This window comes from Dendrobates tinctorius, unplaced genomic scaffold, assembly GCF_039654945.1.
Source record: "Dendrobates tinctorius isolate UK_male_01 unplaced genomic scaffold, ASM3965494v1 ptg000093l, whole genome shotgun sequence".
In the NCBI taxonomy this organism is placed as follows: Eukaryota; Metazoa; Chordata; class Amphibia; order Anura; family Dendrobatidae; genus Dendrobates; species Dendrobates tinctorius.
Window position 1 is genome coordinate 18,288,853 of NW_027361761.1, and position 24,964 is coordinate 18,313,816.

The following is a 24,964-nucleotide window of genomic DNA, read 5'->3' on the forward strand; positions in this document are numbered from 1 at the left end:
CTATTTATTTCTCCGTATACACTGACATTTTGATTTATTAATTAATGACCTGATTGTCCATAAATCCCCTTTCTTGATGCTTTTTCACCTTATGCACCTTAATCATCACATTACACTTCTTATTTACCCCCCATGAGACACAGACATATTAATTTAGCATTACCTGAAGTTGTAATGCATTTTCACTTATTATTATTCTTAGTATTTTCTTTGTGTTATTTAAATACAGTATCATATTTTTTTTTTTAATATTATCTTGTCTGTATAATTCACTTTTATTATGATAACTTATTTATTCTACTTCCATTGATTATGTTTTGGTAATTTTCTTTTTGCTACCATAGCACTCTCCCTTAATTTAATTATTATGCACATATACCCCTGGTTTGATTTTAGTTATATGCCTCTTCTATTTCTTCTTTTTCATATACCTAACTTAATCTAGCCCCTTTTCAACCTCGCATCACTATTGTCAGTGATATTCCCCTTTTTCTTATATCCACCTTAGTCACACCCCTTCTCAACCTTACGTCACTATAGTCAGCAATATTCCCCTTTTTCATATATCCTCTTTAGTCACGCCCCCTTTTTAACCTCGCATCACCACAGTCAGCAATATTTTCTTTTTTTTAAATATCCACCTTAGTCACGCCCCTTCTCAACCCGGCGTTACCATACCATAGTCAGCAATATTCCCTTACCTCATGGCTCAGTTTTGTGCATGCCTGTCTGGAAGCCTCTCTGTGACTTCCGGCCCAGTGCATCCGGTGACGCGAGCGTTTCACGCTTGCGTTCCAAGCGCGGGATGCCGGAAGTCACTCTTTAATCAAGAGCAGCTGGACATGCTGCGCATGCGCAATAGATTACTGAGTCAATGACGCACATAACAACTGCGGGGGGCAATTCATTATTTAAGAGGACATACATTTTTTACACACACACCCCCAATGGAAAAAGCCTGGTAGGTGAAACGGCGCTGTCGGGATATGGTGAGGGTATCTCTCTAGTTGGTGCAATCCTTATGTAAGTAGTTGGTTTATTCAATGATTACTTTGCAGCAGTTTGCGGACTTATTTGCCATGTGGCTTCTATTGCACATTAAGCAGGCCTTTTGAATGTATTTGTCATCTAAGGCTAGTTTCACACTAGCGTTTATTCGACGCAGCGCACGGCGCCGCTAAGCCCCGCCCCCTGCCTGCTCCCTGTCCGCCCCATCTGGTCATCGCCGCCTACTATCGCACATGGACGCTTGCGATCTGCGCACCCTATCTTTAGCATAGGGTGTGCAGACCGTGCGCTGGCCGTGCGCTAGTGGATTTTGGCGTGCGCTGTGCACTTTTGAAGGTGCGCCCGTGTGCGCCGAATGAAGCATGTTGCATTTCGGCACGCACAGCGCACCTTCAAAAGTGCACAGCGCACGCCAAAATCCTACTAGTGCACGGCCAGCGCACGATCTGTGCACCCTATGCTAATGATAGGGTGTGCAGATCGCAAGCGTCCATGTGCGATAGTAGGCGGCGATGACTGGATGGGGCGGGCAGGGAGCCAGCAGGGGACGGGCTTAGCGGCGCCGTGCGCTGCGTCGAATAAACGCTAGTGTGAAACTAACCTTAGTATGACTCTTAGCACTTGGCGCTTTAACTTATAATAGTCTTATAACTTGTCCTTATTATTATCAATAATATAGTGTATTTGAAATATTTCTTCCCTTGGACACTTGACCTGAAAATTATATTAAGGAGAAGTTGACAATAAAAAAAAAAAAGCATAAAAATCAATGTCTATGCACTATGCACTTTTTCAAACAGAGACACATGTGATTTGAAAACTGGGTTTATGAGCCTTTTTTCCCTTGTGATAATATTCTAGTGCTGCTAAAGTCCCCAAATTTATTTATTTATTTACAGGATTGTCCCTCACCATTTTCTATGAAATACCCTCGGTTTAAATTTTAAATTTTTGTATAACTATTTTAGCTATACAAGAATAAAATATATGAATTTTAAATGCTTTTGTTTATGCCTCTTTATCCCTTTGGATTGGTTGGGATAGGTTGTTTATTAATGATGATTTGTGGCCTGATCAATTGGCATGTGTTTGTTCTCCGGTTTTATTCCTTTCTCATTTCTTGATCTACTGTTTACTTTAAGTTCTTGTTCAACTGGTTATTATTACAGTGACTTCATTTCCGTATCACCTCATACTTCCCAACTTCTGTTAATCTTCGCAAAATATTTTTCAACGCATTAGAAATGTTGCCTTTTGAGTCTTTAAAATGTTTGAGTTAACCAGTTGATATAAAAGTATTGGTTGCCATCTTGCTTCTCTCATCTTCCCTTCTTACATATTGTGTCCTCAGGAATTCTTTTTTCTTCCAATGATAACTGGAGAGCAATGAGACGGTTTACTCTGTCAACACTTCGAGATTTTGGAATGGGGAAGGAAACCATCGAAAACAAGATTTCTGAAGAATCAGATTTTTTGGTGCAAAAGTTCAGATCTTACAAAGGTTGGTGAATGGCTCCTTTACATTTTGTACATAGTTTCAAGAAAAGAGCTTACTATGTCATGAGACCATCAGAGGAGATAATTCTGAACATCCACAAAAAACAGAACCCTATTAGCCTTGAGTGGTTTGTAGAGGTGAGCAAATCTCTTGAAAGTCTTTTTGATCCAATTCACTCAAATTTGGCATATTCGGAGATGATGTTTGTTCCAAATTGAAACGGTCATGATTGCAGTTAGGACAGGGAAAAGAAAAATCTTTATTCTCTCCTTCCCTCACCTGTTCTGCCGCCTCTGCCAAAGCTCCAAACCACTTTTGCACTGGTCACAAAAGCCACTCCATTCCAGCGCTGAGGCCAATCTGATAACTCATCAGCCTAAGGCTTTTTTAACCCCTTTCTGATATTTATCATAATAATACGTCCCTATGCCCTGGGCCTCTCTGATCAGGGATGTTTTATTACTGCATGGTGATCGCCCGAGCATGCGGGTTGTGCATATACGATCGCTGCCGGGTGTCAGCTGATTCTGAGAGCTAACACCCAGCACTAAGTGCCACGAGTGGTCACGCACTACTCCCGGGAGTTCAACCCCTAAATGCTGTGATCAAAAGCGATCACAGCATTCCAGGAGCTGGCTGCATTTGGATCGTCCCGATCGTTGCCATAATGAACCAATGTCATCATGACGATATCCTGGGAAATTTGCTGATCATGCACAGTGTGTCATCAACAATTTTTCTCTGTCAGTGCAGAGTAGGCTGCTGCATCCCCATACTGTACAAGCGATCTGCCTGCAAAAAATGATAGTTAATATTGGAAAAATTACAGAAAGTAAAAAAAAATAAAAATAAAAATGTAAATATTTTTTATTTTTTATGTTAAAAAATAACAAAATCAAAAGATGTACCTATAAAAAAAATATTTGTAAGAAAAACATATCAACAGTAAAAGCACACATATTTGGTATTGCCGCTTCCACAACGACTCGAGCTATAAAACTGTTCCACTACTTAGCCCTTTTATTGAGCATGCAAAAAAATAAATAAAAAACAAGGCAATAAACAATGCTTTATCATCATACCACTGACTAAAAAGTGGTGGGGGGGAAGGCGATCAAAAAGACGGATATAAATAAACATAGTACTGCTGAAAACATCATCTTGTCCTGCAAAAAACAAGCCGCCATACAGCTCCATCAGCAGAAAATTAAAAAAGTTTTAGTTCTCAAAATAATGCAATGTAAAAATAATTATTTTTTCTATGAAATAGTTTTTATTGTGTAAAAGCGCCAAAACTTAATAAAACTATAAAATGAGGTATCGCTTTAAGCATACTGACTCGAAGGAAAAAACTTCCCTCTCAATTTCACAACACACGGAACAGCATGAACCCCCGCAAAAAATAAATTCTGAATTGCTGGTTTTCATTCATTATGCCTCCCAAAAATCAGAATAGAAAGCGATATAAAAACGTCATGTGCTCAAAAATGGTACCAATAAAAACGTCAACTCTTCCCGCAAAAAGCAAACCATCATGTGACTGTCAGCCAAACTATAGAAATATTATAGTTCTCAAATTATGGTGATGGAAAAACAATTTTTTGCAATAAAAAGTGTCTTTTAGTGTGTGACAGAAGCCAAACATAAAAACCCGATAAATCTGATATCGCTATAATCGCACCGACCCGAAGAATAAAGTCACCAAATCACTTATACCGCATGAGGAATGGAGTAAAGAATAACTAAAACCAATTCTTCACCTGCTGTTGATTTTTTCATTCTGCTTCCTAAAGATCGAAGTAAGGCTCAGCGTACATTTATACTGCACTTTGCGCTGAACGTGATTCAAACGGAACCTCTGGCGGAAGATTCCCTACAATGAGACTGATGGAGGCACTGTGGATGCCGTCTGACCTGTGATCTGGCGGTGTCCGTCTTTTTAGGATTGCATAAAAGTGCTGTTGGCTACAATTTTGTGCACTTCTGAAAATAACACCGCTGAACAGAGGCCAGATGGAGTCCACAGTAAATCTGCTGCCTCATTATGAATGGATCCCTTGGGGTTTTATCTGAATTACGTTACTCAGAGATTTAGATGGAAACCCCAAAGTAAGTGGTCAGCGTAGAGCGCCGGATAAATGTGATCCCTAAAGTTATGTAAAATGTTCCCAATGAAAGCTTCAACTCAATCCACAAAAAAGGCATGTCTCCACTCAGGTCTGTCATCTATGAACAGAAATATAAGGGGCTTCCATATTACTGGTCATACAAAGGCTCTGGAAAAGCAAAATGGCTCCGTGCCCACCAAAATAAATTCAGCAGATTCTGTGCTCCCAAATCCAAATGCTCCCCCCTTCTGAGCCCCACAATGTGCCTAAACCGTACATATCATCCCTCTTTGGCGTTCCTGAAGCAATGAGAGCCTGCCTAACTTACGGATGCATGTCTTCAGAAGCATGGGCTGGGCATAATGTACTGGTGACTACAACATACTGGTCACTACAACAGCAGTGTCCAATTTTTACTTGGCAACATTCATTGCTGCTTGTTTCTGGAAAATACCCATGGAGTCATTGGTTACAAAAATGAAAAACTTGTGGCTAAAACATCTTTTAGTGGTAAAAATGTAATTTATTCTTTCTTCTCCGCTCAGTGGTACAAAATTCTGTGAGGCTAATGTGGTGCCAATATGATCACTGCACCACTAGATGAATTCATTGGGGAGTGTAGTTTATGAAATGAGTTCACATATTGAGGGTTTCTGTTATTTTGGCACCTCATGGGCTTTGCCAATATGACATGGCACCCTCAAACCATTCCAGCAAAAACTGATCTCCAATATGGCACCTCTTCTCTTCTGAGCTTTGCAGTGTTCCTCAATAGCAATATACCTCCTCGTATGGGGTATCGGCATACCCACCAGAAATTGCACTGCAAATTCTATGGTGCAATTTCTCCTGTTATCCTTAGGAAAATGCAAAATTTGGGGCTAAAATAACATTTTTGTGAGGAAAATGTAAATTTATTATTTTCACGGCTCAACTTTATAAACTTCTTGTTAGGGCTAGCGGAACGCACCAAATTATAAATAATAGTAGGTGCGTTCGCAGCCCGGGGTGCACCGTGCAGAGGCAGTACACTGCTGCTAGGTAATGGCGGAAGAATAGAGCGGCGTGAAAACTGTCACACGTGGGTTATGTCACCCAGTGTGAACAGGAGCGAACTCTGTTGACTCACAGAGCCGCACAGCTGCTGAACGCAAATACCGGAGCCTGTTTAGCTCACAGAGCCCGGCCAAAAGGCGCACAGAAAGCGGCCACAGAACTCTACCCCAAGGACATGGGGTTAGAGTTCCTCTAGGCCTTCTGAGCGCATGGCGCCGCTGCCGCGAACGCCGCTACAGACGCTGGCTACGGAGTGTGGAGCACGTGCACTGTGGCATGCCAAGTCTCTGATGGGGACTAATGCCTGACTCTGACTCTGCCCTACCTACACCTAAGCCTGGGCACTAGCAGGCTAGGCTGCACAACACATGCGTACCATGGGTAGGGGTTTCATAATGAGTCAGTCACCAGAGACATTCATACGTGCATACATCACTCACTCCTCATAGTCTGAAAATACAGTGTATCCTAGCGCATGGCTGAGCGGCCATGCAAACCTTTTATAGCCGCGAGCATCCGGGACCTTCCTGGCTTCTCGGATGGGCCAATTCGAACAGGAGCAGGACCTGAGCATGTGACCTTCGATCTCCAATGGGAGATCACTCCACGGGCATGCTCAGTGGCCCGACATGAGGACTTAGTCCCTGGAGAATCTCGCTGCTGAGCAGCCTGCATTGCCATAGCTGTGCCAGAGGTGGCAGCAGTAAGCAAACCCATGGAGGTGGTCTGGGCAGAACACCGTGACCGACGAGTTTGCTGAGCAACCTCCTCTGCGGCTGGGGAGGAATCGGAGACCGCCGGGAGCAGGGCTCGGGATTCCCGCTGTGCAGCAACAGGAACCCGATGCCTAACATTACCCTCCCTCCTAGGGCCCCCCCTCTCTGAGCCTCACTCTGCTCGAATTCCGCAATGAGAAGTGGAGCGTGGATGTTCTCCACTGGCTCCCAGGTCCGAGCCTCTGGACCATGACCCTTCCAATCCACCAAATAAAACTTTTTACCCCGCATTATCTTGCATCCCAAAATGGCATTGACCTCAAACTCGTCAGATGACAGGTCTGATGTCCCGGCAGATGGCTCAGAAAACCAGGGCATGTGAACCGGCTTAAGAAGGGACACATGAAACGTGTCAGAAATAGCCAAGTGTGGTGGAAGGGCCAGGCGGTAGACCACAGGATTGATCTGCTCGAGGACCTTGAAAGGGCCAATGTAGTGTGGTGTGAACTTAGCAGATTCAGCCCGCAGCCTGATGTTTCGGGCAGAAAGCCACACTAAGTCGTCAGGGGCGAAGGTCAGAGCAGGACGCCTTTGTTTGTCAGCGGAGGCCCTCATTCTCTCCTTGGAGGCACAAATAGCATCCTGCGTGCGATCCCAAATGTCACGTGCCTCCACCACCCAGTCTGCCACCCTAGAGTCGGTGGATGACATGGGCATAGGCACTGGGACGCGCGGATGCTGGCCGTAATTTAAGAGGAATGGAGTCTGACCGGTGGAGTCGGCCACAGCGTTGTTCAAAGCGAACTCCGCCCACGGCAGCAAGGATGCCAGATGCCTTGCTGAGACAAAATGTCGCAGATATGTCACCAGGGTCTGGTTGGCTCTCTCAACCAACCTGTTCGTCTCGGGATGATAGGCTGAGGAGAGATTTAGCTCGATGCTGAGCAGAGAACAGAGCTCTCTCCAGAACCGAGACGCAAACTGAGGACCCTGGTCACTGACAATATTATCCGGCATGCCGTGCAGGCGGAAGACATGTTTAATAAACAACGCTGCAAGGCCCCATGCAGAAGGCAGCCGTGAGAGTGGCACCAGATGCACCATCTTGGAGAAATGATCGGTGACCACCCAAATGACGGTGCTGCCACTTGACTTGGGCAGACCCACCACAAAGTCCATACCGAGTATCTCCCAGGGCCTGTCCGCTACCGGCAGGGGATAGAGTAACCCAGTGGGCCGCTGCCGAGAGGACTGATTCTGGGCACAAGAGACGCACGCCTGAATATAGTCCCTGACGTCACGGGCCATATGCGGCCACCAGTACGTCCTTGCCAGGAGATCAGAGGTCCGTTTGGTCCCAAAATGTCCCCCCACCCTGGACGAATGAGCCCAAGAGAGGACCTCTGGTTGCAGATGGGCAGGGACAAAAGTCTTGCCTGGAGGTACCGACTCGAGAGCAACCGAAGCCACGGTCCTCAGGCTCTCCGATGGGACTATCAGCCGAGGCTCCTCCTCCAATGACACCACGGAGCGAGAAAGAGCGTCGGCCCAGACGTTCTTCTCCCCGGAGAGAAAATGCAGGGTGAAGTGGAATCGGGAGAAGAACAAGGACCATCTTGCCTGGCGAGAATTCAGCCCCTGGGCTGTCTGTAGATAGACTAAATTTTTGTGGTCGGTGAACACCTGGAAAGGGTGGCGAGCCCCCTCCAGGAGGTGTCTCCACTCTGAGAAGGCCAGCTTCATTGCTAGCAACTCCCTGTCCCCGATGGAATAATTCCTCTCCGCTGGTGTGAATGTCTTAGAGAAGAAGAAGCATGGGTGCTTCCGACCTTGCGAGTCCTTCTGGAACAGGACCGCTCCAGCACCGACAGAAGAGGCATCCACCTCCAGAATGAAGGGCTTATCTACATCGGGGCGATATAGAATGGGGGCGCTAGTGAAGTGGGATTTAATAGAAGCGAAGGCCTTGGAGACAGTTTCCGACCACAGTTTGGGGTTTGCACCCTTCTTGGTGAGGGCTACCAAGGGCGCTACCAAAGTTGAGAAATGGGGAATGAATTGGCGATAGTAATTTATGATCCCCATAAAGCGCTGCACCACTTTGAGAGAATGGGGTTCTTGCCAATCCATCACCGCCTGTAGTTTGTCAGGATCCATGGCCAAACCCTGGGCAGAGATGATGTAGCCCAGGTAAGGCAAGGACTCCTGCTCAAACACACATTTCTCCAACTTGACATAAAGGGAGTTTGCCCACAGAAGATCGAAAACTTTGTGAACATCTCTACGGTGGGAGTCAATATCTGGAGAGTAAATGAGAATATCGTCCAGTTAGACTACTACCGAGGTGGTAAGCATATCCCGGAAGATATCGTTCACAATGTCTTGGAAGACTTCTGGAGCATTACATAGCCCGAAGGGCATCACCAGGTATTCATAGTGCCCGTCTCTGGTGTTAAATGCCGTCTTCCATTCCTCCCCATAACAGATTCGAATCAGGTTATAGGCTCCCCGCAGATCAAGCTTAGTAAACACTCTCGCTCCCCGTAGCCTATCAAACAGTTCCTATACCAGGGGCAGAAGATATTTGTTCTTAATGGTTATGGCGTTAAGACCCCTGTAATCGATGCACGGATGTAATTCTCCATTCTTCTTTTGGACAAAGAAGAATCCCGCTCCTGCCGGGGACACTGACGTCCTAATGAATCCTCTTGCCAGATTCTCCCTGATATACTGAGACATGGCCTCTGTATCTGGAAGAGATAGGGGGTAGACTCGACCCCGAGGAGGCTCAGCATCGGGCAAGAGGTCAATAGGACAGTCCTAAGGATGATGCGGCGGAAGGGTCTCTGCCGCCTTCTTGAAGAAAACGTCTGCATACTGCTGATACGGCTTGGAAAGCGAGGAGAGATCTGTGGGAACCTCAGAGGTAGCGACCTGTACGCAGTCCCTCAGACACCTACCCTCGCAGGACTTGCTCCAACCGAGGATTTTTCCCGAGGACCGCGCTATGTGAGGAGAGTGAAATCGTAGCCAGGGAACCCCTAGGAGGACCTGGTCGATATCTTCGGGCATAACAAGAAGAGACAGCATCTCCTGATGAGAAGGAGACAGTGAGAGTCTCAGTGGAGCCATCTGGTGGGTGATTTGGGACGGGAGTATCGCACCATTCACCACTAGACGTGAGCATTTCCCGACCGCTGTGGGCACTGGATAGCAATATGCTCAGTCTGCCGACAACGGAAACAGACAGGAGATACCCGTGCAGGCCAGGACTTGGACCCCGTGCGGGACACCTCCATGGCCTCTGGAGGCTCAGGCGGCTGACCGGGAGATTACAGCGGTCTAGCAAAATTTGGAGCCAACCTATATCGTTGGCTGGACTTGGAGCGCTCCAGTCCTCACTCGGTGAAGCGAATGTTAATTCGGGTGGAGACCGTAAAGAGCTCCTCCAAAGTGGTGGGCACCTCCCTGGTAGCCAGGGCGTCTTTGACATGATCAGCCAGGCCTCTCCAGAATATAGGTATGAGAACCTTATCTGGCCACTCCAGCTCGGAGGCCAGAGTTCTGAAGAGGATGGCATACTGGCTGACCAGAGACGGACCCTGGGTTAGGGCCAGCAACTGAAGTGCGGTGTCGTGCGTGACCCGAGGTCCCAGGAACACCTGCTTCAGAGTGAGCAGAAAATGGGTGGCACTCTGTACCAGGGGATCCCCACGCTCCCACAGCAGGGTGGCTCATGCCAAGGCCCTGCCCGACAGGAGGGAGATGATAAATCCCACCTTAGCCCACTCAGAGGGAAATCGTGCGGCCAGCAACTCCAGGTGAATGGAGCACTGACTCACGAAACCCCTGCATGATGCACTAACACCCGAGAACTTCTCGGGCAGCGGGAGGCGAGACAAGGTCGGGGCAGGGCTGGCCGTGGAGACACGGGCAGCAGCCTCTGTAGCTGCTTGAACAGTGACCGAGGTAACATCCGCAGCTGAGGTGGAATGCTCTAGCGCTGCCAACCTACCCTCCAGCTGCTGGATGTACCTGTGCAGTCGTTCGTCCACCTTTACTAGCCAGATCCTGGAGCTAGGATAATGTTAGGGCTGGTGGAACGCACCAAATTATAAATAATAGTAGGTGCGTTCGCAGCCCGGAGTCCACTGTGCAGAGGTGGTACACTGCTGCTAGGTAATGGCAGGAGAATAGAGCGGAGTGAAAACAGTCACACGTGGGTTACGTCACCCAGTGTGAGCAGGAGCGAAATCTGTTGACTCACAGAGCCGCACAGCCGCTGAACGCAAATACCGGAGCCTGTTTAGCTCACAGAGCCCGGCCAAAAGGCGCACAGAAAGCGGTCACAGAACTCTACCCCAAGGACACGGGGTTAGAGTTCCTCTAGGCCCTCTGAGTGCACGGCGTCGCTGCTGTGAACGCCGCTATAGACGCTGGCTACGGAGTGTGGAGCACGTGCACTGTGGCGTGCTGAGTCACTGATGGGGACTAATGCCTAACTCCGACTCTGCCCTACCTACACCTAAGCCTGGGTGCTAGCAGGCTAGGCTGCACAACACATGCGTACCAAGGGTAGGGGTTTCATAATGAGTCAGTCACCAGAGACATTCATACGTGCATACACCACTCACTGCTCATAGTCTGAAAATACAGTGTATCCTAGTGCATGGCCGAGCGGCCATGCGAACCTTTTATAGCCCCGAGCGTCCGGGACCTTCCTGGCTCCTCGGATGGGCCAATCCGAACCGGTGCAGGACCTGAGCACGTGACCTTCGATCTCCAATGGGAGATCACTCCACGGGCATGCTCAGTGGCTCGACATGAGGACTTAGTCCCTGGAGAATCTCGCTGCTGAGCAGCCTGCATTGCCATAGCTGTGCCAGAGGTGGCAGCAGCAAGCAAACCCACGGAGGTGGTCTGGGCAGAGCGCCGGGGCCGACGAGTTTGCTGAGCAACCTCCTCTGTGGCTGGGGAGGAATGGGAGACCACTGGGAGCAGGGCTCGGGATTCCCGCTGTACAGGAACCCGACGCCTAACACTTCTGTGAAGCACCTGGTGGTTCAAGGTGCTCACCACACATCTAAATATATTCTTTGATATGTCTAGTTTCCAAAATGAGGACACTTGATGGGGGTTTCCACTCTTTAAGCACATCAGGGACTCTTCATATAGGACATGATGTCCGATAATGATTCCGGGAAATTTTACGTTCAAAAAGTCAAATGACACTCCTTCACTTCAGAGCCCTGCCGTGCGCCCAAACAATAGTTTTCTCCCTCATATTGGGTATCGGTATACACGGGAGAAATTGCACAACAAAATGTATGATGCAATTTCTCCTGTTACCCTTATGAAAATGCAATATTTTGTGCTAAAAACATATTTGTGGGGAAAATTATTTTTTTTTATTTTTATGGCTCAAAGTTATAAATCTCTGTGAAGCACCTCAGGGTTCAGTGTGCTCACCACACACCTAGATCAGTTCCTCGAGGGGTATAGTTTCCAAAATGGTGTCATTTGTGTGGGGATCTTCACTGTTTAGTCATGGCGTCAGCCAATTGTTCGATGAAATTTTACATTCAAAAACTCAAATGGCGCTCCTTCCCATCCGAACTCTGCTGTATGCCCGAACAGTGGTTTTCTCCCTCATATTGGTATTGGCATGCCATGCTCAGGAGAAATTACACCACAAATTTTGGGGTCTATTTTTTCCTTTTACCCTTGTCAAAATAAAAAAAATAGGATATGAACTGAATTTTTTGTGAGAATAAGTTAAAAGTTCATTTTTTTCCACATTCAAAAAATTACTGTGAAGCACCTGAAGGTTAATAAACTTACTGAATGTGGTTTTCAGCACCCTGAGGGGTGCAGTTTTTAGAATTGTGTTACTTTTGAGCATTTTCTATCATATAGACCCTTCAAAGTACTTTCAAATGTGATGTGGTCCCTAAAAAAAAATGGCTTTGTAAATTTTGTTGTAAAAATGAAAAATCGCTGGTCCATTTTTAAACCTTATAACTTCCTAACAAAAAAAGCTTGTTCCTAAATTGTGTTGATGTGAAGTAGAAATGTGGGAAATGTTATTTATTAACTATTTTGTGTGACATATGGCTGTGATTTAAGGGCAGAATTATTCAAAGTTGGAAATTTGCGAAATTTTCAAAATTTTCGCCAAATTTCTGTTTTTTTCACAAATAACTGCAAGTCATATCAAAGAAATTTTACCACTATCATGAAGTACAATATGTCACGAGAAAACTTTCTCAGAATCACCAGGATCTGTTGAAGCATTTTAGTTATAACCACATAAAGTGACAGTGGTCAGAATTGTAAATACTGGCCTTGTCATTAAAAGGGATTAATTAGTCAGTGATTCCTACCCGCCCTTTGTTTGTTCGTATGTTGTGCAGTCATTGTGTCTTGCTCCTGTTCACACTTGCTTTCTTCTGCTCAGAGGTGCTTGTGATTTTGTTTTTTTTTTTTGCAATTGTGACTCTTGTTTTCTCACTGTTTTTTCAGGTGAACCCTTCGATAACATGAGGAATATAAATGCTGCTGTATCTAATATAATCATCTCCATCTTACTGAGTAAGCGATTTGATTATGAAGATCCAACACTTTTGAAGCTGTTAAAGATGATTAATGAAAGTACCGAATTACTTGGTACCCCAATGGCTATGGTGAGCAGCTTAACTTCATAATGTATTTGAGAAATAATATTTTAGGTCATTCATAAGATATGTAATCTGTGATTAGTGAGGCCACAACTAGAGATGAGCGACTTTGCCTTTTTTACGGTTGAGTCGGGTTTCATGAACGAAAGTCGATATAGTCCTATAGTCGAACGAAATCGGCCGACTATAGGGAAAAGTCGGAGGCCGACTGAAACACGAAACCCAATGCAAGTCAATGGGGAAGCAAAGTCGTCAGGGAGTGGAGGGCAGTAAACACACCTACAGTGCCCATTTCAATGCCAAAAGCATCAATTCTTATTACTGAACCTTACTTTACGTCATAATAATAGTTATGCATTGAAAACAGGGGGTTATTTAGCTAAAGTTGTGGGGGGTAGGCTGGCTCCAGGTTTTCGTGTGCCCTGGTCCAAAGAGTGTCAGTACACCCCTTTAACACATACCACAACTCATGATGCTCCGATATGGCACAGAAATATAGGTATCGTACAATGACAAATAATTCACTGCTTACGTGACTGATCTATTTTAATTTGTACAATAGCTCAAAAAAAGGACAGTATATTACTACATACAGTGTTATGGCCACCATATTGTGCGCAATATAGAATAATGAGCCCCATATATTTCTCCATACAGAATAACTGTTCACATATAATGTTCCATACAGTATATGATGAGCTCCACATAATGCTACAGTATATGATGGTCCCCATGGACGATGCTCCAGTGTGTTATGGGCCCAAATAATGCTCCACATATAATAGGCTCCATTTCTAATGCTCCAGTGTATAATGGGTCCCATAAATGCTGCTCTAGTGTCTGATGTCACCCATTTGGAATGCTCCAGTATATGATGGGTCTCATGGATGATGCTCCAGTGTCTTATGGGCCCTAATAATGCTCCATATATAATGGGCTCCATTTCTAATGCTCCAGTGTATCTTGTGCCCCATTGATGCTGCTCCAGTGTCTGATCTGCCCCATTTAGAATGCACCAGTATATGATGGGCCTCATGGATGATGCTGCAGTGTCAGATGTCCCCCATTTTGAATGCTCCAGTATATGATGGGCCCCATTTTTAATTAACTCAGGCATGGTATGTGAAGTGAGCTCCATGGAGTAATCTGAAGTGTGTGCTGCCGCATCCTTCACTTTTGGTGTGGGTGAAGGACACAAGGAAAGTGGTTGCTCCTGACCAGAAGCCTGCACTTACGACTCAGTGCTTGCATTTTTTTAAACTTCAGAAGAGGAGGCGATAGAGCTGGAGGCTGTTTCAGCAATGTAAGCCAAAACAGTTCCTGATGCTCTGGCTTTAAAAGCAGTCTACTTACTCCCAGAAAACAGAGCCTTACAGGCCTTCCAGAGCTACACCATGACGCAGGCTCAACACCTCCTGCCTTAGCTGCTATTGTGTTTTTGGCACAACCAGCAGATGCACCACCACCACCATCAGTACCAGGTGGCCCCCCACACCCACGTCCGCATCCTCTTCCACCATACTTCCTTATGTTTTAGAAAATTGACCCAAAATGCCATCAGATATATGGTACTGTATCAGAAGCGAACAGCTCTATACAGTCTAGGGATAACAGTAAATCTCCGTATATATTTCATGAGTCATACGCAGACGCTCACAGGCTCAGTATGGATTACCCAATAAAATAAAAAGGTGAAAAAGGGAACAGTATCACCAGATACAAGGTATATATAGTATAGTGTAAGCATTCTGAATCTCCGTATACACTTCAGGAGGCAGACACAAACGCTCTCAGGCCCAGTATGGACTACACAAGAATATGAAAAGCTGTAAATGGGTAATGTAACACAAGCATACAGCTGTATACAGTGTTGGCCAAATTTGAAATCTCTGTATATATTTCCGGAGTCACCCTCAGACGCTCACTCAGTCTGGGTTTGACCATAATAAAAAATGTTGGAAAAAAGTTACTGGATCACAAGATAGCAAGTATACATATTATAGGGTACAATTGAAATCTCCGTATACATAGTCCCGTAGTCAGTCTCAGATGCTTACTCAGCATGGATTTGACAGTAATACTAAATGTTGAACAAATGTACTGTATAACAAGATACAAGCTGTATCGAGTATAGGGTAAAAATTGGTATCTCCGATTCACCGTATATATAGAAGGCGTAAACCACGCACGCTCACTCCCTATGGATGATACCGTAATACAAAATTTTGAACAAAGGTACTGTATCAGCACATACCAGGTGTATCCAGTCAAGGGGGAATTGGAAATTTCCATCTATACTTCCGGAGTCAGACACAGACACTCACAGGCTCAGTATGCATTACACCAGAATTTAACAAGTAGAAAAAGGGAAAGTTATTCGAAGCGTACAACAGTATACAGTGTTGTGGTACTTTTAAATCTTTGTATATATTTCAATCTCAGTAAGCCAGACCCTCCGCTACTGGAAACTACATGGATACAAGTACAGACGGAAAGTCGAGTGTTAGCAGAAATTTGGGAATTACTCATCGTGGGAAAACCTCCCGGTAGATGTTGCAGAGGCAATGCAGAACCTCAATTACTGTGTATGTGGAGACAGTGAAAACGGTTCTTTGTGAAGAAAGGGTTGCTTTCTCGCAGCAGAGTGGATCACATAACCGTTAATCGTCTCCATCAAATTGTGATCACAGGGAGAGATGTAGACATGGTCCTCACTGCCTATCATGATGTGTCTGGTCATTTTGGAGTGCAAAAGACAGAAGCCACAGACCGTAGGTGATTCTATTGGATTGTCATGAGAGGAGACATTGAAAAATGGTGGCAGGAATGTCACACGTCTGTGACTATCACAACTGTCAAAGGTGATCATAAAGCACCACTGCATCCGCTTGTAAGTTGACGTCCAATACAAATGGTAGCCATTGATCATCTGAAGGTAGAGGCCAGCAGGACACGGCATAACTACATCTTAACCATCATCGATCAATACACCAAATTTCTAGTGGCAGTCCCTGTGAAGCATTTAACTGCCCAGACTACACAGCGATGGAGCAGGGAGAGGTAAGTACCGCAACTTTCAAGTGCTGTGGCCATGACCAAGCGGGGGGCACACTCATGGTCGACGGTACTGGCACAGGGCCCCTCATAGTACGCTGGTGTGTCTGACGGCGAGTGGGCCCCCCAACCGTCAGAGACACTGTGTTGTAGTATGAGGGGCCCTGTGCCAGTGCCATTGGCCATTTGTGGGCCCATCCACCTGTTCAGAGCAACGGCACTTGCCTGGGTGCGCCAAGTGTTGACCCCAGCCATTGGGGGGGTGGGCAGCCCACTTTGGGAGGTTTAAAAAATGGCATATGTTGATGTGTTGGCTGGACATTCAGCTGCTGCAAAAGGTGGAATAGGGCAAGTCCGAGGAAGAGGAGGACAAAAGCGAGGCAGTTTTCTGGCAACCTATGTGTCATCAGCAAAAGGTGGGACAAAATCCTTTGAAACCCATGCATGGTTCATTTTAATGAAGGTTAGATCAACATTTTGGGTAGACAGATGGGTCCTTTTTTCTGTCAGGATTGATCCAGCAGCACTGAAGACTCTTTCAGATAACACACTAGCAGCAGGGCAAGCAAGCTCCTGTAAGGCATATTGTGCCATTTCAGGCCAGGCGTCCAGTTTAGAGGCCCAGTAGTCAAAGGGGAATGACCTGTGAGGGAGAACATCGATACGGGAGGAGAATTAGTTTGTAACCATAGTTGACAACTGCTGTCTCCTGGTCACTTTTAATCGATGCAGCATTAGCAGTTGTGTGAGTGGTACTTGAGAAATCATTCCACAACATGGTCATTAAACCCCTGTCTCCAACGCCACTTCGGCTGTGTGCACCATGAACACCTCTTCAATGTTGCCACCTACAAAAAGGGTGGGGGAACAAGAGGCGCAATAGTGCCCTATCACTAGTGACACTACAATGTGAGTGGTGTAATGCAGTTCCACTCACCTATTCCAGTTGTGTGACCCACAACTGGCTTGAAGACATAACACAGTATCAGCTGCTGCAGGACTTCCACCGACCACTCCAACATGGAAAAACTGCCAGAAAATATGGGATGCAAGGTGTGCCACAGTCCGCGCTGCTGAGTCCACAAAATCACCTGGGATGCAAGATGTTGTAACAAAGTACTTCTTTATTCCTTCCTACGCGTTTCGGCGCGTGGGATGCTCATGCTTATGATGGCGTCGTCTGCGCTTACCAGCCGTGTGCATTCCTCAAAACACTGAAGGGCTTTACAGAGGTCTTTCAGCTTTGACCACTGCGCACCCGACAATTCCATGTCTTCCCTCAAACTGCCTGCCTGTGTATCCTCCCACAAATGCATTACAGCCTGCCTCTGTTCGCACAGCCTCTCAACCATGTGCAGGGTGGAGTTCCACCTTGTTGCAACATCTATGATTAGGCGGTGCTTGTGGAGGTGGAGCAATCGCTGCAGCTTCTGCATATGAGTGGAGTGGACGTTTGAGCGACGGATGTGCGAGCACAGTCTTTGCACCTTATAGAACAGGGATGTTGACTCTGGATAATTATTAAGGGAGCACTGCACCACCAGGTTCAAGGTGTGAGCCAGGCAAGGTATGTGTGTGAGTTTTTCATGGGCTATGGCTGCCACAAAATTATGGCCGTTATCACTGGCTACCTTGACTGCCTCAAGATGTAGACTGCCCAGCCATGACTCAGTTTGTCCCTGCAAGTAGTTGGCCTGTAACTCCACGGTGTGTCTGTTGTCGCCCAAAGACATCATCTTTAACACAGCCTGCTGACGCTTACCACTAACTGTTCGATAGTCGGACACCTCGCGTGCAACACTGCCAGCTGCGGATGGAGTGCTCGTGCGACTGCGCTCTGTAGACGAGCTTTCGCTGATAGAGGAGGAGGATCGAAAGCCTACAGCCAACTTTTTCCTATACCGTGGGCTAGGCAACACTGTTCCACCGCTGCTGTCCCCAGTGGAGCCTGCATCCACCACATTAACCCAGTGTGCAGTGATGGACATGTAACAGACCTGGCCATGCCTATTGGTCCATGCATCTGTTGTGAGGTGCACCTTTCCACTCACTGACTGTTTGAGTGCATGGACAATGTGGTCTTTCACATGCCGGTGGAGGGCAGGGATGGCTTTTCGAGAAAAGAAGTGCCGACTGGGTAGGTTATAGCATGGGACAGCATAGGCCATAAGGTCGCGGAAAGCTTCGCTTTCAACCAAACGGTAGGGTAACGGTATCTCTAATGAGATTAGTTTGGCAATGTAGGCATTCAAACAAAGAGTACGCGGATGAGAGGATGAGTACTTTCTTGTCCTACTCAGAGTGTCTGGTAGGGTGAGCTGGACTGGAGAGCTGCATATGGGGGAAGTAGCGGTGGACCGGATGGAGTGAGAGGGGGTTGGTGAAGGTATTGGTGGTGATGGCCTAGATTCAGTGTTGTGTTGCAAAACCATTGTGATTCCCTGAGTGCTTTGGCCTTGCAAAGACACCTCCACATTTAGTGCTGGTGGTGTGCTTAACGGTGGCGGTGGTCTTACAGTGGGGGAAGCGATGGAGCATTGCTGGCTACCTTCAGTCAGAGCAGGTGCACATGTGCTACCTGAGGTTTTGTAGTCCGTCCACGCTTGCAAGTGCATGTTGATTAAATGTCTAAGCATGCAACTGGTATTCAAATTTCTGAGTTGTTTACCTTGGCTAAAGGTCCTTCCGCACTTCTTACAGGTAACCTTTGCCTCATCAGTAGGATTTTGGACAAAGAAGTGCCATACTGCACTCTTCCTACTATGGTACACATTTTCTGGCCTTTCACGCTGTGCTAAGTTGACCGTCTGGCCAAGCTGTCCTGCAACTCTTTTAGTTTTTGTTCCACGTTTTTGGACAGCTACGGGCCTGGCAGATAACCGCTGCTGCAATGCCAATGCCTGCTGCGGATCCTTCTCCTTATCTGAGCTATTGCCAACGCCACCCTCCTCCCCCAATGGATGCCAATCCGGGTCAAGAACTGGGTTATCCATCACCTCCTCTTCAAAGTCATCTGCACCTTCCTCTTTACCTTCCTCTGTGTCACCGTGTAAGGTGGTATAGTATGCAGGAAGGGACACCTGAGTTTCCTCAGGGTCAGATTCTGGCTCAATAGACTGTGAGGGCAATGTAGTGCTCTTGGTCGATGTACCAGCAGAATCATCTAGCAGTGGCTGTGCATCAGTGCACTCCATGTCACATTCATCTTGGACCGGGGAATTCTGGATTTGACTGTATAACCCAGGCAAGGTATGTGAAAAGAGCTCCATAGAGTAATCTGAAGTGTGGGCTGCCGCATCCTTAACTTTTGGTGGGGGTGAAGGACACAAGGAAACGTGTTTTTCCTGACCAGAGCCCTGCACTAACGACTACGTGCTTGCAGGTTTGGAACGTTCAGAAGAGAAGGCAATAGAGCTGGTGGCTGTTTCGGCAATGTACGCCAAAACCTGTTCCTGATGCTCCGGCTTTAAAACCGGTTTTCCTACTCTAAGAAAAGGCAACCTTACAGGCCTTCTTGGGCCAGACGATGACGCAGGATCAACACCGATGCACCAACACCATCAGTACCAGCTGCGCCCCCTGCCCACGTCTGCGGCCTCTTCCACCATACTTCCTCATGTTTGGGAAAATGTATCAAAAATACCAGCAGAGAGCTGGTACTGTATGAGGAGCATCCAGCTGTGTAAGGTGTATTAAAAAAATTAAATCTACGGATATATTTTGTTAGTCACAGACGCTCTCACAGTATGTATTGGACCGTAATCCAACAAGCAGATATACGGAACTGCAACAGAAGTGTACAGCTGTGTACGTTTTTTGTGTAACTAATAGTGTTGAGCATTCCGATACCACAAGTATCGGGTATCGACCGATATTCGCTGTATCGGAATTCCGATACTTAGTTCCGATACTTTTTTCATATTGAATACCGGAATCGGAAGTTCCCATAATGCTAGGAGCCCGCTCGATTTGATTCAGCCAATGGGGATCCTCAGAAGTGTGGACACATCCTGTTAGGCATGTAGGCATGTTAACTACTGGCATGACTGTGATTGGCTGCTGAAATGATGTCATGATGCACTATAAAAACCGCTGCAGCCACCATTTCTGGTCACTCTGCTGTGAAATCAGTTAGGGACAGGCTGCTGTTGAAGACTGTGAGGGACAGTTAGAAATAGCGATCATCCAAAATATCTATTGCTCTACCCAGGCTACATAATCCACCACTGTAGCATTTTTGTAGCCCAGCAGCGCTGTTTTAATAGCTGTCTGCAAGGGCTGTGTGAGTGCAGACACACGCTGTGTAGTGTGTCCTGCAGGCACGTCTGCTTGTAGGCCGCCCAGCGTGTGTCTCTGCCTCATACACATTTTTCTTTTATTGCTGCTTTTTTTTTCTCCTCTATAGTGTGCTTCCATACGTAACCATATATGTTGGTTGCAAACACTAAAGGAGTGGACAGCGGAGCCTTTCAGCAGCCTTTCAGTGCTATAGCCCATTTCTCTGCACTGTTTTTGGCTGTCTGATAGGTCTCTCTGTGTGTGAGTGCAGCTCACGTTGCAGTTTGTTCTACAGCCACCGCTAGCTGTAGTCCGCTCAGCGTGCGTCACTGCCTCATACATAGTCCTTTTTTTGCAGCTAATTTAGCCAGATTTTTGCTCCTATATTAGTGTGCTTCCAACCGCATCCATTGTCATTGGTTGGTTGCAAACACTATATAGGATTAGATAGAGGAGCCTTTTTGCTGGCTTGTGCCCTTCAGGGCCAGCCAGACTAGTATCACCCTATTTTTTGGAGCCTCATCAATTGCATTGTAGGTTAGCTTCCTGCATTGTAATCGCACCAAAAAGTTTGTGATACTATAGCTTTCAAACTTTGTTCACATCCTTTTCTTTCCCCTTCCAAAAAAAAAGGAAATAAAGTTCACCAAACACTTCACTTTACAGTTGTCTAGGCCACATTAGATCATATTAAAGTGTAGTACACACACTCTTAGCCAAATTAGTGTTTCTTATACTGGTTAGCAGGTGTTCAGGAATAAGAACACTAAGCCACCCCTTTTTTACTTTTCTGCCTATCTATCAGTCTACAAAGATGAAGAAGGCAGGGAGTAAGGCACGTGGTCGTGGCCGTGGAGTTTCAGCAGGGAGAGGACGGGGGGATTCAGTAGGGAGAGGACGTGGGGATTCGGTGTCTGCTGCGGCCACCAGTGACCCGGCATCCCCCACTTTTACCAGGCAACAGTCCTTCATGCGCAGCTTTGTAGGACCTCGCCGTACCCCACTGCTGCGTGACGAACAAATTGAAGCCGTTGTCGGATGGATGGCAGCTAACGCATCCACTTCAATGACTTCTGCATCCTCCCAAGGCCAGAGCACTGAAGAGCAACCAACTGTCTCTTCACCACCTGCCAAATTGCCCAGGAAGTCTGAGACCACTTGACAGGAGCCATCTCAATCTTTACTTCTGTTCTCAGAATCTGTTGGCTTGGAAAGAGGTGGCCAGCCAAGCAGCATTCTAGAGCGTGAAGAAGAGGGAGTATGCAGTGATGCGCAACTGCTTTGTCCCTCTGAATCTGAAGAGGCGGGTGGGCCAGTGCCTATTGTCAGCACACCTCAGTGCTCATCTGATGATGACGAGACTCAGTTGCCAATTTCTGGTGCGTACGGTGCTGGCGAGACAACCCAGGACCAGCCGGTGCTTGAAGAGGGGAGTGGAGATGATGAGGTCCTTGACCCATCATGGCGTCAGCCACAGGAAGGTGGTGGGAGCAGCTCTGAGGAAGAGATTCCCCGAACGGCCAAAAGAGGAGGGAGAGGGCGGGGGCAGACTTGGTTGCCTGTAGCCTCCACTTTGGCACCCGTGAGGAGCAATCCTCTTCCAAAACACAAAACGGGCGCTCCCAGGACTTGCAGTGCGTGGTCTTTTTTTGACACAGTTGCAGATGACATTTGCTTTGTCAAATGCAAGCTGTGTCATCAGAAAGTGAAACGAGTGAAAAATGTGAGCAACCTCAATACCACAAATATGTGGAAACATGTGCGTACCAAGCACGAGGTGGAGTTACACAGACGCACTGAAGATGTAGGCCAACCTTCAGCAGCACCTACTACCTCTTCAGCTCGTGTTGGGGCCTCTTCCTCCAGCTCACACACAGCTGGTTCGGCTTCCTCACTGGAACGCCATGGAAGAACCACTGCCACTGTTGTCCAGAGACCCAGTGAAATTCCACCCACTGAACCACGTTCGCAGTCATCATCACACTCCCAGGCCACTCACCAGCAATCGGTAGCACAGGCATGGGAGAAAAAGCGGCCATACTCGGCAAACCATCCCCGAGCACTAGCTCTGAATGCCGGCATTGCCAAACTACTGGCCCTTGAGATGCTGTCATTCAGGCTGGTGGAGACTGACACCTTCCGGAACTTTATGTCATTGGCAGTTCCACAATACAATGTGCCCAGCCGCTTTTATTTCAGCAGGCAAGCAGTCCCTGCCCTGCAAAAGCTTGTGGCGGGAAAAATTAAAAATGCGCTCCTAAATGCCATCAGTAGCAAGGTACACCTGACCACCGATGCGTGGACCAGTAGCCATGGACAGGGACGATACCTTTCCCTCACTGCCCATTGGGTCAATGTTGTGGAGCCGGGTACAGATCTGGAGAGTGGCTCTGTACGTATTCTGCCAACTCCAAGGATTACAGGAATGCAGTCTGTACATATTGAGTCCTCCTCCTACTCTAGTTCCTCGGAATCAGCACTGCGTGAGCCTGTTAGGCCAGATATGAGCACAGGTGTGGCCAAACGTCAACAGGCCGTCCTTTAATTAATTTCTTTGGGGAATCGGAGCCACATAGCACAGGAGCTCTGGAATGCCATCAAGCAGGAGAGCGATGTGTGGTTTGTGCCAGCGAATCTCCAGCTAGGTTTGGTAGTGAGTGACAATCGCCGAAATCTAGTGGCAGCTCTGGGCCTAGGCAACCTCACTCACATACCATGTCTGGCACACATGCTCAATTTGGTCGTGCAGAGCTTTCTGAGGGACTATCCGGATCTTGATGCACTGCTGCACAAGGTTCGCCTAGAGTGTGCTCACTTGCGGCGTTCCAGCATGGCAAGATCGCGCATTGCATCTCTGCAACGCCGATTCCGCCTGCCAGAACATCGCATCATATGTGACCTCCCCACCAGGTGGAATTCAACGTTACATATGTTGGAGCGGTTGTGTGAGCAGCAGGCAGCAGTAATGGAGTACCAGCTGCATCGGGCGCAAACAAGTCGCACTGTGCGCCGGACACACTTCACCACCACTGAGTGGGCCACTATGAGGGACATCTGCCAAGTTTTGCATGCCTTCAATGACTCCACGCGGATGGCCAGTGCAGATGATGCACTAATCAGCATGACTGTCCCCCTCATCTGTCTGCTTCAAAAAACCTTACAAGCACTAAGTGAGGAGGTTTTTGAAGAGGTCGAGGATGAGCAGTCAGAAATGCCATCTGCTTCTGGCAAGTCTGCGCAACGTGCTTCCACACAAAGGCACAGGCAGGGGACACTTAGTGAGGAGGATGACGAGGAGTCAATGGAGGAGGAGGAACACATCTCTCCAGAGGAGGGAGGTACACAAGGCTCTAGTAGTCAGTGTGTACAGCGAGGGTGGGGTGATGCTGAGCAGGCAGAGATGCTGCCTCAAGCTGGGGACAGCGTTTCCGGTCCAGTTGGCAGTCTGCAGCACATGGTTGATTTCATGCTGCAGTGCTTGTTAAATGACCGCCGCATCGCCAACATTCTCCACACGGCTGATTATTGGGTGTACACCCTCCTAGATCCTCGCTACCGGGACAACTTACAAAGCCTCATACCACAGTTGAACCGGGAGCGAAAAATGCGGGAGTACCAAGAAACACTTGTGCAGGCCATCATGTTCTCCATTTCCCGCGCAAGTGTTGCTGGTAGTGCTTTTCAAAGCAGCCATATGGGTAGAGGCAGTGAAGGAAGCTCTGCACAAAGAGGTAGCAGAGGCAGTGCCGCAGGACAAGGCAAGGCCAGTATGGCCCAAATGTGGAAAAGTTTTCAGGGACCGCTCACTGAGCAGACGCTCAATGGGATAGATGAGGGGGGAGATGCTAGGTTGGAGTGCAGGACAATGAAGCAGCTAGCTGGGTGACAGTTAGAAGGCGGGGTAGAGGGAAGAGCACCAGGGAGGCTAGTCCTGATCTGGCACACCCCAATAAGTTTGCTAAGTTGGCAGATGAGGGGAGTGTCGGTGCAGGAGTAGCACTGCTGCAGCAAGGCATGTCCTCTGAAAGCCGGAGGAGTGTCTGCTCCAGTAAGGGGGGAAATAGGAGAACAGGGCAGGCCAGACAGGTTCTGGTAGTGGGAGACTCAATTATTAGGGGAACAGATAGGGCAATCTGTCACAAAGACAGGGATCGTCGAACGGTGTGCTGCCTACCTGGCGCTCGAGTCCGACAAATCGCTGATCGGGTTGACAGATTACTGGGAGGGGCTGGAGAGGATCCAGCGGTCATGGTGCACATTGGCACAAATGATAAAGTTAGAGGTAGGTGGAAGGTCCTTAAAGATGATTTCAGGGAATTAGGCTGTAAGCTTAAAGCAAGGACCTCCAAGGTGGTATTTTCGGAAATACTTCCTGTACCACGTGCCACGCCAGAGAGGCAACGGGAGATAGGGAGGTTAATAAGTGGCTCAGGAATTGGTGTAGGAAGGAGGGGTTTGGGTTCCTGCAGAACTGGGCCGACTTCTCAGTTGGCTACAGGTTCTACGCTAGGGACGGGCTGCACCTCAATGGGGAGGGTGCAGCTGTGCTGTGGGAGAAAATGGCTAGAA

At 47.4% G+C, this 24,964-nt stretch overlaps 1 protein-coding gene across 2 annotated transcripts in view; it reads left to right on the forward strand.

Annotated features, from left to right (window-relative positions):
* Positions 1-24,964, forward strand: part of LOC141098590 (cytochrome P450 2K1-like) — a 170,097-nt gene that overhangs the window by 63,165 nt on the left and 81,968 nt on the right. For both annotated transcript variants that reach the window (XM_073586501.1, XM_073586502.1), the window contains exons 4-5: positions 2,360-2,509; positions 12,909-13,069. In XM_073586501.1, coding sequence (XP_073442602.1) covers positions 2,360-2,509; positions 12,909-13,069 — 311 coding nt within the window. The remainder of the gene's footprint in view (positions 1-2,359; positions 2,510-12,908; positions 13,070-24,964) is intronic.